This window comes from Tetrao urogallus, assembly GCF_951394365.1.
Source record: "Tetrao urogallus genome assembly, chromosome: Z".
NCBI lineage: Eukaryota > Metazoa > Chordata > Aves > Galliformes > Phasianidae > Tetrao > Tetrao urogallus.
The window spans coordinates 1,057,747-1,076,235 of record NC_136816.1 but is presented as its reverse complement, the minus strand read 5'-3'; the positions used below and the strand labels follow the sequence as shown (position 1 = coordinate 1,076,235).

The window sequence follows — 18,489 nt, the reverse complement described above, 5'->3', positions numbered from 1 at the left end:
GACATAGATAGAAACAAATCTTACTTCTAAGTAGGTTTCAACTCTTCTTGTTACCGGGAGCAGAACAAAAAGAGCAAAGCACAGAGACGAGCCTAGATGCAGTGTACAGTGTGTGAAGTTTGAATTTATCTACTCTGTTGATTTTGTGTCTGGACTTCTGACATCAGATATGTCGAACTGAAAACATGGATTATGCTATCATTTACCTGATACAAGTTATTTCTAAGAAAATCTGTTTGAGGGGACTGAGTGGATGAATTTCTGATATGAAAGGAGAGAAGGGCTGTATGTGTACACGTACATTTTCTTTCTATTTGAGCACATCCTGTTTATGCATACCTCACTCCTAAAGTAATGCCTGCTATTTATTTTCATGGCTTCTACAACTAGATACAAAGAGCACATCAACACTATTTGATAGAGAAAATTCTCAGACACAAAACACTGTTTTTCATCATAGTCACCATCATTAGCTGTTCATTTTTGCCAGTGATGAACCGGAGCCTGAATGCTGTGCTCATAAAAATCTGCACCAGTGGAGCTGACCCTCCCTTCTTCAATCCCATAGCTGCTGTGACAGTGTTCTTGCGGGGAAGATGTTGCCCATGCAAACCATATTTGCATCAGCCCAAACAGATGGAAGTCAGAAGTTGCCAAATCCAGACGATGCAGTGGGTGTAGAAGGACAGTCCCACCATGGTTGGCAATGTACCTCACACTGCTGTGGGGCCTGGTATTAGACTGTTGCAAGAGGAAAACTGTATTTTTCTGCAGCTTGACTCTGGAAGTTCAACCCTTCATCTCAGTCAGATCAGCCCTTTGCTATCCCAAACACATCACACTTCACTTTACCTGCTGAGGGCTCCAGCTAAAGCTTTCTCTCTGATGGGGCATTCATGTGTCACCACTCTGTGGACTGCTGTTTTGGCTCTGGCTCTTGTAGGTGACACCAGTTGTTGTCACTGATAAAGGAGCGATCTAGGAAAATGTCACTTTCAACTTGCATTCATTCAATAAGTTGTGACAGACTTGCATACGATGTTCCTTCTGTTCCTCTGTGAGCACTGTGGGACTCACCTGCCAAAAACTCTGGGATACTACTCATGCTGCCACACTGTTGCTCAGCTTTTTGCACAGTTCCATGGTCGTAAACCACCAGGTTGCTTGGATGAGCTAATTGAGTTGCTATTCATTTCATGGGATGAATTGTGCATAGCTGTCCAGAATATGGCTTGTTTTCCACATCACTGTTCCCTTCTGCTGATATCTGTCACGATAACAAAATTTAGAGTGAATGTGTAACCTCTGGTGCCATACCACTAACATCTGCCTCTGTCGTGGGCCAAACTAATAAAATCGGAAGCATTACTTTTGGAGCAGCACTCATGCTTTGTCATCTCATGAGCCAAGAGTAAAGATGATTAACATTTCAAGTGCCATCCGTTTGTGCTTAGGCCACGCAGCTGTTGCTGTTTGCTAATTAGCCAGGGTAAACTGAAGAGTGATTGTCGATCCTACTGTGATAGCAGTTGGACTGGATGAGCAGCTGAGGTCCTTTCCAGCTTACTATTCTGTAACACTGCCAGGCCCTGTTTGTATTGTATGTATGCAATCATTTAAATGCAGCAACAGGAAATACCTTCACGAGAATTGGGTAATAGGATGTATGCTCTGTCGTTCATCTTGTGAATGAGGTACCAAGAAACTGGGGATGAAGTTCTGATCTGGAGTCTGAGAAGGAGAATTGGTAATAAATGAAAGGCCACGGTGTTTTCGTTACTCAGTGATTTTTCCAAATTACAACTTCAGATGAAACAGAAGAAGCCATCTTAAAATTCAGTGAAAACACAAAAGTAAAGGAGCATTTGAGCATCTGCTCTGTGCTTTGCTGATCTGTGATATCCCCAGTGCACGCTGTACTCGCACTGGTTTTGGTGCATCTAGTAAAGAGCCAGCCCAGATCTTCCATGGTATTGTCACATCTGCCAGCAGCTGTTGATCACAGCTGGCCACAGCCTTGCAAGGAGTTACTTCCCACCTTCTGGTTTCCTCCAAGATAAGGAGCAGCTGCTGGAGGTGCTGCAGTGCGGCACAGCTGCTGCCCTGATGGCACCGACACCTTGCTTAGGGCTGTAGGTTCAAGCCCTCCTTCCTGGAGGAACGGAAGCAGCAGTCCTTGCGTGTGGGGGGTGCTGCAGGCAGTCTTATTGCAGAAGTTTGGTTTTTGCATTGCTGAGTGACCTCCGTAGCTCCTGGAAGCAGCCTGGAAGATAGGCCTTGAGCTGGCTGGCCTGGGGTGCAGAACGCCTTGTTCCCTGCTGTGGTTGATAGGACTGCACGGTGTGTGCAGCACAGAGGGGATTAGCACGACTAGTAGGTATCTTGCTGAGCCCGGAGCTGCGCTGTGCAGATCCTGGCAAGTCGAGCAGTGTGCAGTGCCTTGCAGAGTGCCTCAGTCACACGCCGTCTGCTGGCGGCCTCTGAGAAACACGCGGTGAATTCCCTGCTGAGTGCCTGCCCGCACACAGCTCCTCTGCAGGCGCTGCTCCTCCAGCACAGCGAGGAAGGAGCTCCTCAGCATCAGTCACACGTCCCAGCTCGGAGCATCCCGCACCGCTTTGCGCGGAGCGGAGCGCAGCTCTCCTTGTGACCTGTGCCTTTCAGGCGTTGCTGCGGCGGCTCTGATCTTCTGTGCAAGCCTGGAATTTGTTCTGGGGCTCTTAACCTACAGAAAGGCTGTTTTCTTACAAGTCGGTCCTTCAGAGGGATTTAGCAGCTCCTCTTAGCCCTTCAACCGCAAGCAGTGGTGAGAAGCGAGTTAAACGTAAGGGTGACGCTCGAGAAGGCTTCTGCCCTTCCTAGGATACTTTGTTCAGTCTGCATCGCCGCTTTCAGCCCGGAATGGTTGTAACTGGGGATTTACGCTGGAAGATACTGGAAGGAGGCTGTGTTTGTGTGGCAGGACTCTTCAGTGTATGCTGTGTGCAGACACCCTGTTTGCTCCAGGCGCTCTTTGCTGCTGCTTGTGACTTTCAGCAGCAGTCGGCATAGATGTTGCCCTTTGTTTGTTCTTGTACAGTACTGACACTTGGAAAATATGGAATTTAGATGGCAGTTTTGTGGAAACTGTAAATACATATTTGCAATGTTATGGGGCTTGAGTAAGGTCTCGTATGACTTTCCAAAACGCAGCTGTGCTTTTGGATGTGTTGGGATTCACCACGTCTCAGAAATCAGCACAGTTCCCCGAGGTTCTTTGTGAGTGGTTGTAGGTGCTTGCTTTTAGACCCAGTGTGTGGATTCTGTCTGTAAAAGCAAGCAGTACAAGACATGTGCTTACGGTATCTCTTCTAAATGTCCACAACCAGGATTTTTAAAAGTCACTTTCTTGAGAAAGAGAAGGTAATCAAGTGCTCTTATCCATCTTCTAGCAAGGTGTTGGGTGTAAGTTTTGGGCTGGTTTCTGTTCTCTGATTCTTTCACTGTAAAAGTTTTTGTTTACTTTGCAGCTGAGTATTATTTCATTTTTTCCTTCTTCTTCCTCCCACCCATCCATTTGTTACACGCCACGAGTGTCTGGATCATGGACCACAGCAGAGGCTCCAGACAGCCTGTTCAGCAAGCTGAAAAGACTGGAGGTGAAATTTTCAAATTTAGGAAGTAAAAAAGGTTTGAAGAGAGAAAAACAACTTTTCCATTCAGCAGCACTCTGCCTTTCCTTGCTGGCAGAATTCAGGGGAGCCTTCACAGTGGAACGTGGCCATGAAAAGGGCTTGACTGAAAAGCCAACCTCTGCTTACTGTTTGTATAATACCTGTGGTGGCTTGAGGGGAGGAAATCCACCCCTCTCCTTGGATGTGAGCATCCTTGAGCTGCTGACCTTGCCATGCAAGAAGTGCTTCCTTTTTTCAGCAGTGGCACATGGTGTTTTGTTTAGATTTCCTTTACTGGCTACAAGGGTCCTTTCCGTATACTTAGCAGGCGTAAATGTATTACAGTTTTTGTTCACTGGGCTTTGGTGAGTGCCTTTCCTTTCCAGTGGAGCCTGAACACGGAGGTGAGTCCCATTTGGACTCATTCTTCACAGTACGGGTGAGGGTGGTTGTCTCACCACTCTTGTTCCACCAGCAGCTCAAAAATGTTCTGGGCTCTCCTGACTCTCTGCCCCCACAGAATAGTTATGTCTGAGAGCAAGAATGTCTCTTTTTGGCCAAAAGTAAAGCAAGGGGAAGGAGGGGGGAAGAGAAGAAAGGTGTTTCACCTCTGTCAGCCTTCTCACTTGCTTGGCATTACACTTCTGCTGTGTTTTCTCTTTGTTCCTAGCAGTCACAGTTGATGGCAGAGGATGCTTCTCATGCAAGCAAGCATGCAGAGGAGACAGATTTTTATGCAGCTTCAATATCTTAATGCATCTGGCAGAGGGTTAGTGCCTGGCTCCTCCACAAAAGCACCATTTGAGGAAATTTCTTAAGTCAATATTCAAACCCCAGAATACTGTTTGCTTTCCAGTGTCTGAGCTGGCTCACATGCAGCAGTAACATGGCTATTTCAGCAGCGGATGCCAGTTTCCTTCCCCACCTTTACTTGGTAAAGTGGACTCATTTCTGCAGCTTGAGGTTCAGTTCACAGTCCTGGTAGTTAGCATGGACAGTTAGCACACTGTCTATGTGCTCTCCCCTCCCTCTGTTGCTGTTCATATCTCTTCACATGTCTGCAAGCTGTCATCATGCTGCTTCTTCATTGCCCCCTGAATCATTCATGTCTAAATTGAGTTCTCTTTATCGTTGTTGTTTTTTCCTGGGACCGTCCTGTCAGCTGTGTGCCAAATTAGTGTTCCCTGAATGCTATCCAGTTTGTAAATACAAATTACCACCGCTCAGGGACTGTGGCAGACATTTCTGTTTCAGAGCACACTTGCTGAAACGCCTAATGGACTTTTAATGTATACCCACCTCATCGTTTATACCCACCACTGTGACAGGTTGAATAAAAGATGCCTTCATGCTTCCTGGTGTTTCTAGAGTTATTTGTAAGTCATGGATGATGGAATGTTTGAAGACCAGTCGAGAGGGGATATTTCTCCCCATCATCCCCATGCAGTGGATTGGCTGTCTCATCAGATCCCCACCTGCTGCTTGCAGGCACTGAGCTCAGTGTGGCTCCTAGAAGGGCATCAGGATGCCCACAGCAGTTCTGTTCCTGCAGAGCCCTCCAGCAGACAGCCACAGTGGTGTAAGGATGGCACCACAGAATGCTATGGACCTCCTGAGATCATCTAGTCCAACCCCACTGCTGAAGCAGGTTTCCTACAGTAGTTTGCACAGGAAAGCATTCAGGTGGGTTTTTGGATATCTTTGGAGAAGAAGACTGCCCAGTCTCTCTAGGCAGCCTGTTCCAGTGCTCTGTTATCTTCGTAGTAATAAAGAAGTTTTCCCTCGTGTTCACATGGAACTGCTTGTGTTCTGCTTTGTGCCTTGGCCTGTCAATAAGCACCGCTAGAAATGACCTTATCCTTCACACTATACTTTCTCATGTACTTTTTACTGAAGATACGGAAGAAAGGCGTTGGTGATACCTTCATTTTAACATTAGGCCAAACTAATTGAGCATAGTTGGAGTGGATCAATAAAAGCTTTTCCAGAAAGATAAAATCAGTAGCTAGCCTTGTTAATTGTCTAGGTGTTGAGTCTTTTTTTTTTTTTTAATTGAATCTGGATTTTTTTTTTCCATAAGCATCAAGGAATTATCAGTAAAGACTTTAGAGATGCAGTAGTAATCTTCCTTCCTGGTTGTGGTTTTGGCTAATCCTTTCTTTCCTTCATCCAGGCTTCCAAGATCCCGCAGAACTGCTGGCCACTGCTCGTATTTGTGAATCCAAAAAGCGGTGGTCTGAAAGGCCGGGATCTGTTGTACTGCTTTAGAAAGCTGCTGAATCCACATCAGGTCTTTGAGCTTACCAATGGTGGTCCTTTGCCTGGGTATGTTGTACTGTTTTTTCTGGTTATTGATGTGACTTTGTTAGGTGTTTTGTGATGGCTTTTCTTCAGGCAAGATCAGATTCTGTTCTTGTAAGGATATTAATTGTGTCTGTTCTTTGCCTGGACAGCAGAGTAGAGAATCAGACTGGTTTTACTGGTATTTAAACAGACTTTCCTTTTCTGTGCAGAGAACAGATTAGTTCCCGACGTATGTACATTTATCAAGTCTAACAGATCCCACGCCTAGGAAACTCACGTGTCCTTTACAATTAATGCAGATACACTTATGACTGAAAACAATAGTCTTTTGTAAATAAGTGGATACCAAAAGAAAAATGTCATGTTGCCTTACGAAAATGCTCATTTTTGCTTTCATTTCTTCAAACATGCCGTGGAAACGAACAGGGAAGTATAATAAAGTTTTCTATTTTGACTCTTGAAAGTTGGCCACAGTTGCAGAATTAACGGGGCCTGCCCAGTCACAGCTGCAGCGTTTCTCACCCTGAGATACAGAACGTAGTGTGATTGCAGGGAGGCACTAAGTGATTACTAGATTTAATCAGCACCATTTTGTTAACACTTCATAAAACTGAAGGCAATGATTGCAGCCTACCTGGAGTAGCCTCGTTATGCACTGCATTTTTAACAAAGAACTCTTGTGACTCAACCTTCGAAACAAATGCTTTCAAGAGAGAAATGTAGCCTATGCAGGAAGCAAGTTAAACAAGTTGCACAAACTTTTTGGTCTGAGTTTTGTAATTTTGTTGTGTTTCTAACATAGTTGAGACTGCAGCTGTGGTAGTTAGTTCATTTTGCTTTCTCCATGAAGTATTTCTGTAGATGTACAGCAGAATGCTTCTCCTTGCTTACTGCTTGTTGTGAGATGTGAGTAGAAATTATTTTGCAGTGCTGTTGTGTAGGATGAAAGGCCAAAAAGAGTGAGAACAAACAAAATAGTACTATGAACAAAAAGTCCTATCAACATTCCACACTTAGCAGCTCAGGAATGACTAAGTAAAAAAAAATTCAAAACCTCTGCAAAGATTTAAGATGTTCATTTGGAAACTATGAACAATTTGACCTATTTGGTGAGGAAACAAGTGATTAACAATTGGTCTCCAGCTGCAAGAAGTCATAGGAGAGTGTGGTTTTCACTCTTTTTTAAGAATTCAGCTATAATGTGTTACGTTAAATAACATAAGTAGGGACTGCTTTTTTTGCACTGCGTTGTAACGCTTCTTTTCCCCTTTGCTTTGTTTCTAAATGGAGGTTTCATACGTTCTCCAAAGTCCCCTCTTTCCGAGTGCTGGTGTGCGGAGGTGATGGCACCGTGGGTTGGGTTCTTGGTGCACTGGAGGAGATCAGGCACAAGCTGGTGTGCTCAGAGCCTTCTGTTGCCATCCTGCCTCTGGGAACAGGTGAGAACTGGGACAAGCGCTAGGTTGAGGACTGCTCAGTGCGTGCTGAAGACCTTGCCTTCATTCTCCGTGGACTTTCTGTGTTGTGTTTGGGAGCACTAATTGCTGGGAGGAGGGACTGTCATGGGCATAAGCTCTAAGTAATGAACATGGGAACATGGGCTTGGAGGCAGACAGCAGGAACATCTTCCCACGTGGCTCAGGGTTCTATTAGCTTGTGTTCCGCAGGTATTGACCCACATTCTTTTAAAGCTTGTTTTCTAGTATAGTGTGGATCTGATCTCTCCTACCCAGTCTGAAGGTGTGCCTGCCGCAAAGTTAAATGCATGTAGTCTTCAGTAAATGTTCCCTTTGTTTTGTCCCTGGAGAAGTTATCCAGCTGGGATGTGGTTCAGAGAGAGGCATTCAGTGGCCCAGCACGTCGCTGCTGACCGGTCTGCGTGCAGCTTCTGCACTGGTCCAGCAGCTGGAAATCCAGATGGATCCCTTCCTGAGGCCTTGGGCCTGCTCATCCTCCAGAAGGTTTGCCTTCATTTATCCACCTGACAAACCACTGCTGAGGAATGCCAGGACTCGGTAGCCAGCTGTGGATAGCATGCACAGGGATCTGCTTGCCAGCTGGTCGTGCTTCCTGAGTGAGAAGGAGCTACGGTATTGCTGTGGCCGTGTCCGAGTGGATAGCACTTGGAGAGGCCAAAATATTCTCCCCGTGACAACCAGTGCTGCACTGCGGGGCTGTGAATTCAGCTGTGTGCTGACTTGGTAACAGTTTCTTCCTTTGCGTTTTTCACAATTTTTCAAATGAAGCAGAATATCTGTGTGTGACACAAAGCACAACAGGCAGCCGTAATGCTGGGGTATGTTTTATGGTTGACTGAGTTTTCAGTCCAGTTGTGCTGCTTTCATGACTTATTCGAGCACTTTACAGTTATTTATAGAGCAGAGCTGACGGAGTTGTTGGTGCTTTACAGCTAACTTAAAAATGCCGTCACATTTTGGGGCTTTTTGTTGGTGCCCAGGTAATGACTTAGGACGAGTTTTGCGCTGGGGAGCTGGCTACAGTGGGGAGGACCCCTACTCCATCTTGGTTTCTGTGGATGAAGCAGACGACGTTCTGATGGACCGCTGGACTATTCTGTTGGATGCTGAAGAGCCCGCTGAAGGTGCAGAGAATGGCATGGCAGAACCTGAGCCCCCCAAGGTGAGATGAGGTTTGGCTTGGGTTTGACTCGCAGAAACACTCGTTCTCTTGAAGTCAGAAGAAATGCGGTTATTGGCGTGGTTGATCTCTTGCTGCTCACTTACCTGTGCTTGGGCCTTAGTATTTCTTAGTGAAGATAGTGCTGTGCCTGGATCCAGCTCTTCAGTTCTGGTGGGATGGTTGGTCGCAGAACACCTTTCTTTATTGCTTGGCAAAAAGTATCTGATAGCACATTAACGTAAAGATTTACATGTCAATGGCATGCCTATTTGTTTTGCATTTACATTTGAGAAGTGCATTTCTCAAGTAATGGAAGCCAAACACTTCCCATAAGACTAGTGAAACTTGAGCAAAAAACTGCGTATTAGACTAGTGTGGTCTTTCTTGTTACAGCTCAAAAAATAACTGTAAGTTACAGAAATACAGAGGAGGTAAATCCTCCTGTCATCACACTGCCTTCGTGCTGCTGTATATGCAGCGTCTGTTTTATATTCTTGGAGGAAAAGGCCCTGAACTTTGGTTTGCATTTCTTGTTTCTGTTGAGGAAAATAAAGGCGTTGATTGTGAATGGTGATTTCAGAGCTTTTGTGGATACTGGTTCTGTTTATTTTCTGACAGAATCAAGAAACTGGGTAGAAGAAGGGGGAGCGAAAAGAAAAAAGAAAGCTGTAATAGTGGTAGTCCTTGTCTAACATTTTTGTGTAGTTGCTGGAAAGTCACAGGCATTGTGTGGGTCAGAGAACTTAAGCTGCTGATGTTCTGGGTATTTTTATTTAGATCTGCCCTGAGTGTTCCTGATCTGCTTCTTAGAGACTGAAGGTGTGGGAATCAAGGGCTGGCGTAGAAAAGCTGTGGAGTGAGCTGGCATACAAAGGAAGGATCAATAGGAAAAATAGTAGGGATCTGCAGAACCTTGAGGTTGTTATATAGGGAGCTATTAAAAATGCAGCTGAGTAGGTGAAGTCAAGTTCTGAACTCGTGGCATGGGGTTGCTGCCAAAAATAATAGTGGTGTCAGTGTTTAGTAATTTATATGTAGCTGTTGCATAGAACTTCTTCGCTTTGAGAAGCTGGGTTGGCTTTATTTCTGCATTTATTTTTGTCTGCCTTATTATACTCATTTCTTGAAATAAGATTAAGTGTTGAAATTCGTAATAACTTGGGAATAATGACAGTACATATAAACAACTGCTTTATTTTTAGTGCTGTTTTTCTGGAAAACGTTCCTGAATTTGTCAAGATGCAAATAACTTGGAAGAATAATCTATGGGTCTTCCTTTTGTTGAAGAGTTTTGGAACCTCTGCATTTAGGAATGTAAGCCTTGAGGAAATAATACAAATAATTCTTCTCCTTTTTATTTATTTGTTTTTTTTTTTTTGACAGATTGTACAGATGAACAATTACTGTGGTCTTGGCATTGATGCAGAGTTGAGCTTGGACTTTCATCATGCTAGAGAAGAAGAACCAGGGAAATTTAATAGCAGGTAATCCTGGGGAAAACAGAAAAGGGGAGGTGGAAGTTATGTAGTATCCCAGAGCTTCCAATTTATGCTGTGGCTGATAATCTTGCTACAAGTGTTCACAAATAATGTTGCTTGAGGCAAAACTGGAACAGGCAGGAGTTAAAAAAGCCATGAACTCTTAGGTGTACAATTTGTTTGGCTTTTTGTTTTTCCTTTTTTTTTCCTTTGTGTTCCAAGAGAGAACATAAGATAAGTTTTTTGGAAGCCCTGTTATTATTATTCACTGTACTTACTTGCCAATGAATTCAATGTCAAATTCAGTAAAATTTCAAGTTAGTGGAAATATCCTATTGAAAGCCTTCAGCAGGAGAGAAGGCAATGCTGCTGCACACTGTTTGTTTGCCACCCTCATGCAGTGCTGTGGCAGTATCTGCATGCATGCTGGTCATTGCCGTTTTTAAAATATCTCTGAGTCACAAGCGAGGCAGTGCAGTAAGGTTTTGTACTTGGGTCAGAGCGATCCCAGTTATGCATGCAAACTGGGAGAAGAAGTCCTTGGGAGGTGCCCTGATGAGAAGGGCTTAGGAATGAAAACTAACCATGAGCCAGCAGCGTGCCCTTGCAGCTCGGAAGGCAAATGGCGTCCTGGGCTCCATCAGCAGAGGGGCAGCCAGCAGGGACAGGGAGGTGATCGTCCCCCTCTACTCTGCTCTTGTGAGGCCCCATCTGCAGCACTGCGTCCAGGGCTGGAGCCCTCAGTACAAGGACAGAGCTGTTGGAGAGGGTCCAGAGGAGCCACAGAGATGAGCAGGGGCTGCAGCACCTCTCCTATGAGGAAAAGTTTAGGGAACTGGGCTTGTTCAGTCTGAAGAAGGAGGAACCTCACTGCAGCCTTCCAGTATTTAAAGGTAGATTATGAACAGGAGGGAAATCAAATTTCTACATGGGTAGATTTTGATGGGACAAGATAGTTTTAAAACCAAAGGAGTTTTAAACTAAAGGAGGGGGCATTTAGATGTCAGGGGGAAGGTTTTTTTCTGATAGGGTGTGAGGTGCTGGGGCAGGTTGCTCTGAGAGGTTGTGGATGCCCCATCCCTGGAGGTGTTCAAGGCCAGGTTGGATGGGGCTCTGGGCAACCTGATCCAGCAGTTGATCTGAGGGTTGGCTAGTGAAACTTGGAACTTGGTGATACTTGGGGTTCCTTCCAGCCCAAGCCCTTCTTTGATGAAAAGCATGCAGATGAATCAATATCAGCACTTGTTTTTGTTCTTGTAATTATTGAACCCGATGAGAGAAAAAAATCACATTTGTGTAATTAATCAGTAACCCTTCATAGGAGTTGTTCTTGACTGCTCTTTACTCCATATCTTCGCAAGCTAATATCCTCTCAGTTGCCAGAACAAACTATTACAGCTGCATAGTGTTCCAGTCTCATCTATTAAGAATATTCTCTGATCTCACCATTCTTGCATGTTTTATCAATGCAGATGTTGCTCATGTATTTCCTAGTGTTGAGTAAGATACTGATGTTCTCCTTACTGACAGAATATTTAGGAGTTATCCTTTGATCTTTATTTCCCTGTGTGCTTTTAATCTGTCTCATCTTTAGCATCACGTGGTGTGCAGCATCTGCAGTGCAGTGAGCAGTGACTTGATATCCCTCTTGCAGACCTTCAACATGCCTATTTGGACATGGTGCAAGAATATCTTGGAGAGCGTGTGGGAAAAACAGCGCTTTGGTGGTTTGGGGTTTTTTTTGCAAATCTAAAAGACTGTATGGTTCTGTGATTCGGGCTCTGAGAAAGAAGTATGAATTACCAATTGATGCTGAAGTATTGTTTCATAGGGACGAGCAGCTTCTGCAGACTAATGCTGCTGGCACAATTGCTGCCTTTCAGCGTCTGTAATGATAACTGTTAAAACTGCTGCTTTCCCCTTTCCCAGCATATGCAAATGCACACACTCTTGCCAGACAGATGAGCTCACCCTTCTTTTTTTCAGTGAATTAACTGAAAAGCATGGTGATTGAACACCAAACGCAGCAGTAGCTGTCACACAAGCAGTGCTGCATGCAAGATGGGGATGTTGGGTGGTGCAGTCAGAGTCTGCATGGAAGAAAATGTGCATGTGTGCTCTCTCTGATTCGATATCTTAGGTTGGTCAGTGTTGTGAGAACTCTGAGCTCCCTGGCGCCATGCTGTGCGGTGTCTTTGCAGACTCCAGACTCCATTCCTGGGTCTGGTAGCTCACAGTGCAATGGTGATCAGTTGCAAACACAGCACAGTGTTTTGGCAGTGGTGATTTCTGTGTGTTGGGTGTCAGGTTTTATGAGAGTGTTCCCATGGTGTAAAACTGAGGATCAGGGCATCTGCCTTCATTCCTAGTATTCATATTTGAATGCTGGCTGTTTCTGTAGTGCAATGCTTGCAGAAAAACAAACCAAAGGGCCATTCCTGGGCTGAATAGGCCAAGTCTCCACGCTGATCAGAGCAGTGGGATGTTACCTCAGTATCTGTACTCCAGAACGTTCCAAATAATTCTGGGGTGACATAATGGTGCAGTGTTGCAGCCGAGGTTACGCAGAGAGTCGCGGCTCCATGGGGACAACCCTGCAGAGGATGCTCTCCCCCCTCATCCCCAGTGCCATTCACAGCAGTGTGAGACTTACGTTGCAGTACAGACCTTGAAGCCAGTGAGCACAAATAAAGTGCTTCGAAGATGACTAGTCTTCCCTATATTGCCAATTAAATGTGGTTCAGCTACTATCTGCACGCTATATTTGGGTTTACTTTAGGAGATGATGCTTCTTTCTGCCAAATGGGCGAGTTAGTTTGTTGTTCAGCAGAGCTAGCAACAGACTGATGACTTTGGTTGGCACTCCTTCCACCAAATCATGCCCTACATGAGGATACTCAAAAAAGAGCAGTCTGTCTAGTTGGGTGTGCAAGGTTCACCCTCCCAAGCCTGGCTAACTTTTAATCATAAAGTCTGCCCCCTTCAAAGCCACAAGGTAGATTTTGGCATGGTAATGATACAGAAGTCTAATTTTCTCTCCTTTTTTTTTTTTTTTCCCTCTGTGTCCTGACACAGTTCCTAGCTGAAATGGAATGCATGTAGAAGAACGTAGTGATAGGCTTTTGTCTTTGGCAGTTTTTGCTCTTTGCTGTGTGCCAGCGTGTCCCGTGGACTCTGAGGTCTATAGTGCTTTCTTTGCAGTCACGCAGTTGAGAACTGTGTCTGCAGTTACAGCTCTCTGTCGTATTCTTTTTGTTTCCTCAGGTTCTCTCTTGATGTAACTGAAGTTCTGATTTCTTGGTGATACTTAAAGTGTTTTGTTTCTCAGCTGTATTATTTTTCAATTGTAGTTAATACATTCAAATTAGACAAAGCCTGTTTTAGCACAGATGCATCTCTTGGCCTTGTCTGGAGTGGAGGCAGATGCCCAATGGTCTTACATCAGATATCTTTATCTCAGAACTTTTTAAAACTGTTAACATGTACAGTGAATCATTCCCAGTGTAATAATTTGAAAGAACTGAACAGTCTCTGCCTGGAGAGTGGACTTGGAGCCACGTGCTGAACTGGCTGTCGTCACCACATGAACATAACTCAGACATGATGTTAGGGATGTTCTGTGGGTTGGATTCCAGCGACAGCGCTGTGCTCGCAGGGTCAAATAATGGAAATTGATGCTTTTTATTTCAGGGCTCTTTAAGGTTGCTGCGTATCTCAGTGTTTCCATTATAGAAGAAAAGACCAGTGTTTGTTTACATAACTTAAAATATTTTGACGTCTCTAGGGATGCTGTAAAATCTTCCTCATCTTTTTTTACTCCAAAATTAGACACCATAGAGTTCTGTCACTGATTAACACTACAAAGCATATTTTCAGTTTCCACAGCTGAGCCTGGCTTAACTGAACGAGCAATACATAAAGTCCAAACTCAGAAGTGTTTGTGCCTTGACTTTGTGCTTTGATTATTTTGTCAGCGCATGATGAAACAGTTCAGAATGTTCCATGAGGACTCCAAGGTCCTAACCAGCATTACAGTTTTTCAGCCCAAAAGTTTAAACTTGTCAAAGAGGCATTGCCTCTCTGCATCTCTGTATCTCCACGGGCCTTCACAGCACAGTTCCTCTCTTAAATAAAAGATGTATTAGGTAGCACTTTGTGGCTTAGCTTTCTTTCTGTAATAAAGCTGTAAGAATTCATAGAGGTTTTTAGTCAGAGAACTCTTCAAGTATACCTGCTGAGAACAGTGCTAGTGTGTGCTGACATGATGCTTGTCTGCTCCTAGGTTTCACAACAAAGGAGTTTATGTGAAAGTTGGGCTGCAGAAGATAAGCCATACCAGAAACCTTCATAAGGACATAAAGCTTCAGGTTGACCAGCGAGAGGTGGAGCTACCAAACATAGAAGGACTCATTTTTATTAACATACCCAGGTAAAAATGAGAGAAAGTAACCTTTGTGGAGACGTACCTGCCTATACATGTGGCAGTGGTGCGTTCTCTTTGAGCATCTCCACAGTGTGGACTGGCAGATCATTGTTGAAGTATAATTTTGGTTATTGCCAAGCTCTGGGCTTGCAGTGATGCCTGTGGAGTCTCTCAACACCATTCTAACAGTGTTTTTTTCTGACCCTTTTAAAGTCACAATCGTGCTCCAATAAAAGGTGTTACTACCTTGTTTTCCCAGTGCAAACCCCAGTACAGCTGCTACTTCTCCCATGTCCTAACAGTAATTAGTAACTGTATCATCACTGGAGACAGATGTGTATGGAGTTGGTGATGCTGTTTTCTGGATAGCTGTGGAAAGCCCACACCTCTGAAAATGCTGGCATTGTTGCAGACACTGCACAGACACCAGCAGGGAGCTGGAGGGAAAGCTGTAGGAAATGTGACTTCCTTAAATTTGCTGGTGATAAGAGTGATGTTTTTTAATTTGTGTAATAACAGCAATGCATTAGTGCAGCTATACTGTTTTTTTTCAAATATGCTCTAGCCTTAAACCTCTCTGTATTTCAGTGTGTTTCTGTGATTTCAGTCTGCTTTGAATGTGTTTCATCTTTTCATTCATATGCCAGGAGTTGGATATGGTGATCCCTGTGGGTCCCATCCAGTGTGGGATAATTCTGTGGTTCGCTTGTATTTATATACACACACAGACATGTGCACACTCATGCATATGTTGCATACGAGAGCTGTGGAGAAGATCAGGGCTAGCACTGGGCAGGCAGTGCACCTAAAGAATAAGCAAGTTATAAGAATGAAGAAGGTCAGTACTGCACAAAATGCAGAACTTTCTTTCGTTCCCCACGAACCTCGACAGAATGCTTCCAAATTCTAGGAGAGCATTTCTTGCTCTTAGTGCAGGAAAGCTCGACTTCTCCCTCCCTCTGGTGATGAGCAGAGTGCTGAGCTTTTGAATCCTGACAGAGCAGAGGTCCCAGGTGGGCTGGTCACTGTGTGTGTTCTCTGTGCAGCTGGGGGTCTGGAGCTGATCTCTGGGGCACTGACAGTGATGACCGCTTTGAGAAACCACGCATTGATGATGGCCTGCTGGAAGTTGTTGGTGTCACTGGCGTTGTTCACATGGTAGGTTGTCGCTCTGCTGCAAATAGAGGAAATACATTTCAGTGAGCCTCTCTGGTAAATATACTCTTCTCAGATTGATTTATTTTCATAATGAACTGCATCTGAAAGGTGAACAGTCCTAGCAGGTATGCATCAGTGCTAGAATTATTATAGAATTATTTGTTCAGGTTCTTGTTATGTAGTACAGAAATGGTTATAGACCATAAACAGAGCTCACGGCAGCATCAGCTGTCTGCAAAGAGATGTTCAGGAGTTAGCTGTAGTTGCTGTGCCCATTCCTGGCTGCAGGGCCTGGTAGCCTGTGTGTTAGCCTCCTTGGAAGACCCATATTTAGATATAAGACGACAGCAGACGGAATGGAAAGTGAAGAAACTCGTGGCTGCATGAAAAGAGTGAGAATTATGAAGAGCATGTTAAAAGAGTGTGGTTCAGAGGCTACGTGCGTATGTAGGCATGGAACACAAATACACATGGATGTTATGGAATGCATTACTTTTGTGTTAAGGTTTTGGCCTTCATGTTTGGTATCTGTACACATTCACCAGGACAAATTTTGGAAGCAAAGTTGACTTCTGTGGTTAACGCTGATCCAGTAGTTGAAGACGAATATGGAGTTGAGTATGGCAAAGCTCCTCTGTGTTTTATGATAATGTACCTTCAGATTTTGGAATTCTGCACCACAGTCTGTGCTTAGTTAGATGTTTTAAATTAATTTACTACTTTATGGAGGAGGGAAGTAAAAGCAAACAGGATTTTTCTGAGTGTGTGCTCCTTTGCCAACAGGAAAGTCCAAAGTAACTGTGTAAAGTTATTTGGCCTCTGGCAGCAGGCAGGCACTGAGTTCTTGTCCATAAAGTAACTTAAATAATTAATTTTGCATCCTTAAAGGCATCCTATGCCTACTTTGCTTAAGCAGTTCTTGTACTTGAAACTTAAAATATCAGTAAGAATAAAATTGTATTCACCCAGTTCATGTGCAGCTAATACTTGTGCTTCTTGTTTATCGGGGTGGTTGATAACCTTGGCTTTTACTTCTTAACAGGGTCAAGTCCAGAGTGGTTTTCGTTCAGGCATCCGCATAGCCCAGGGCTCATATTTTCGTGTAACGCTCCTAAAGCCAATTCCAGTTCAAGTTGATGGAGAGCCCTGGATTCAAGCCCCAGGACAGATTATTATTTCTGCTGCGGGACCAAAGGTAATGGCTCTAAGTTTGTCTCAAAAAACTGACCTTGTTCCTTCAGTGATATTGTTCTGTTATGTTGCTCATCAGTTGTGTTCTTAGCTTCAGAAGAGCTAGTCAACACCATGTGGTAGTTGCTGGGTAAGTGAACAGCCGTTTCTACAGAGAGTTGTTTGACAGCCTTCTCCAGTGGCCCAGATGAGGATTGTGTTCAAGAAGGTAGAAACTGAGCTCCAGCCAAATGACTCCATTTTTTTCCCTTACTGAGATGTGCAGGTGGTGTTGCTCGCCCTGAAGCTGATGGTAGTTATGAGGGCTGTGGTAGGACTCCAGTGAGTGAGGACAGAAGAGTCTGCTGGCTGTGCTGGTGGGGAAAGATATGTCCGAAAGCAACAAAGGAGAAAACTGAATAGTGGAGGAGGAGAGTCTTGAGAAAAAGAGGCTTTTGAGTTCATTAGTGTCTGCTTATTCCTAGTGTCTCAGTGTGTATATACAGAAGAAAAATAGCATCGACTACCTAAGCATTAACTTTCATTTTCGTATTGAAATTGTGAAATCAACATTTTGTCTGTAACCTTAAGGAAGCCTTTTTAATTCACAGAAATTTGTTGCCATGGGCAGTCTTAGAGACCACATAGCCCCATTAGGAGAGCTGCCAAAAAAATGGCACTTGCAGGCAAGAAATGGGTTAAAAAGAGGATCATAACTTCAGTGTTTGGGAATATGTTAAGCCTGAGGGCTGGGACTGGGGAGGGAGAGATGCAAACTTAAATTGGCTTTCCAGTGAGAAATATTTCTGTCCTTAAGGCTGGTGACTGTCAAAGTTACCTGTATGCGTGTGTATTTCTATGCTTGTCCATTGACAGATAGGCACATACGCACTTCTGTACACACTATGTACATACACCTACATGGGCCTATTTATTTATGTAAAAAGCATTAAATCCTAGCACTTTGTAAGGGTGGGTGTTTCACTCAGCTATGTATTTTAATTTTTTTTTTTTGCAGTTCAACTCTTTACTCGTGTATTAGTTGACTTAGACCTGCTAGCAGGTCTGAGATATTTAAACACTTAGATATGAACACGTATTTGAACTCCAGATATTTGAACACTCCTTCATTTTCTTTAAAAACTTTGCGTTTTAGGTTCGTATGTTGAAAAAATCCAAGCAGAAAAAAAAAAAACTGGAAGCCTGAGAGAGATGAGAGTGGATAGCATGTGAGTATGTGGAGGAGGACCTGAACAGAGACCTGTGCTCAGAATGGATGCAGCACAACTGAAGATAGCTCGGTAAAAGCGAGCTGACAACTGGTGAAGAAGCGTTGTTTATGAGTGTGCCTTCATTACATTTTGATAGTACTGGGTTCTACTTAGTCTTTCAGAGATAGTGCCTCGTTGTTACAAGTAACTGTTATGTACCACTTGCCTCATTTGAGATGTTTTCTTTGAGTTGCTCTTCCATAAACCGTTGCCCATTTTTTTTCATCAATTATGAGATGCCAAGCTTCCTGCTTCTGCTCTCACAAAGACTCTTCCTGTCCTCCCTGCTTTTTCTTTTAGAAAATTATTCCATAGAAAAACTTGGTGCATCCTTCCATAAGTTAAACTGTGTTGTTTTAAGTTAATACCTACAGTAACCTCTGTACAAAAGG

The 18,489-nt window shown here is 44.0% G+C and overlaps 1 protein-coding gene across 1 annotated transcript in view; it reads left to right on the top strand.

Moving 5' to 3' along the window:
- DGKQ (diacylglycerol kinase theta) overlaps positions 1 to 18,033 on the top strand; it is a gene marked incomplete at both ends in the record, with an annotated part of 78,280 nt that extends 60,247 nt beyond the window's left edge. Inside the window, 8 exons of the mRNA XM_079548205.1 lie at positions 5,827 to 5,978; positions 7,248 to 7,396; positions 8,416 to 8,597; positions 9,981 to 10,081; positions 14,358 to 14,504; positions 15,545 to 15,656; positions 16,699 to 16,851; positions 17,983 to 18,033. Coding sequence (XP_079404331.1) covers positions 5,827 to 5,978; positions 7,248 to 7,396; positions 8,416 to 8,597; positions 9,981 to 10,081; positions 14,358 to 14,504; positions 15,545 to 15,656; positions 16,699 to 16,851; positions 17,983 to 18,033 — 1,047 coding nt within the window. The remainder of the gene's footprint in view (positions 1 to 5,826; positions 5,979 to 7,247; positions 7,397 to 8,415; positions 8,598 to 9,980; positions 10,082 to 14,357; positions 14,505 to 15,544; positions 15,657 to 16,698; positions 16,852 to 17,982) is intronic.
- Between the last annotated feature and the right edge of the window lie 456 nt (positions 18,034 to 18,489).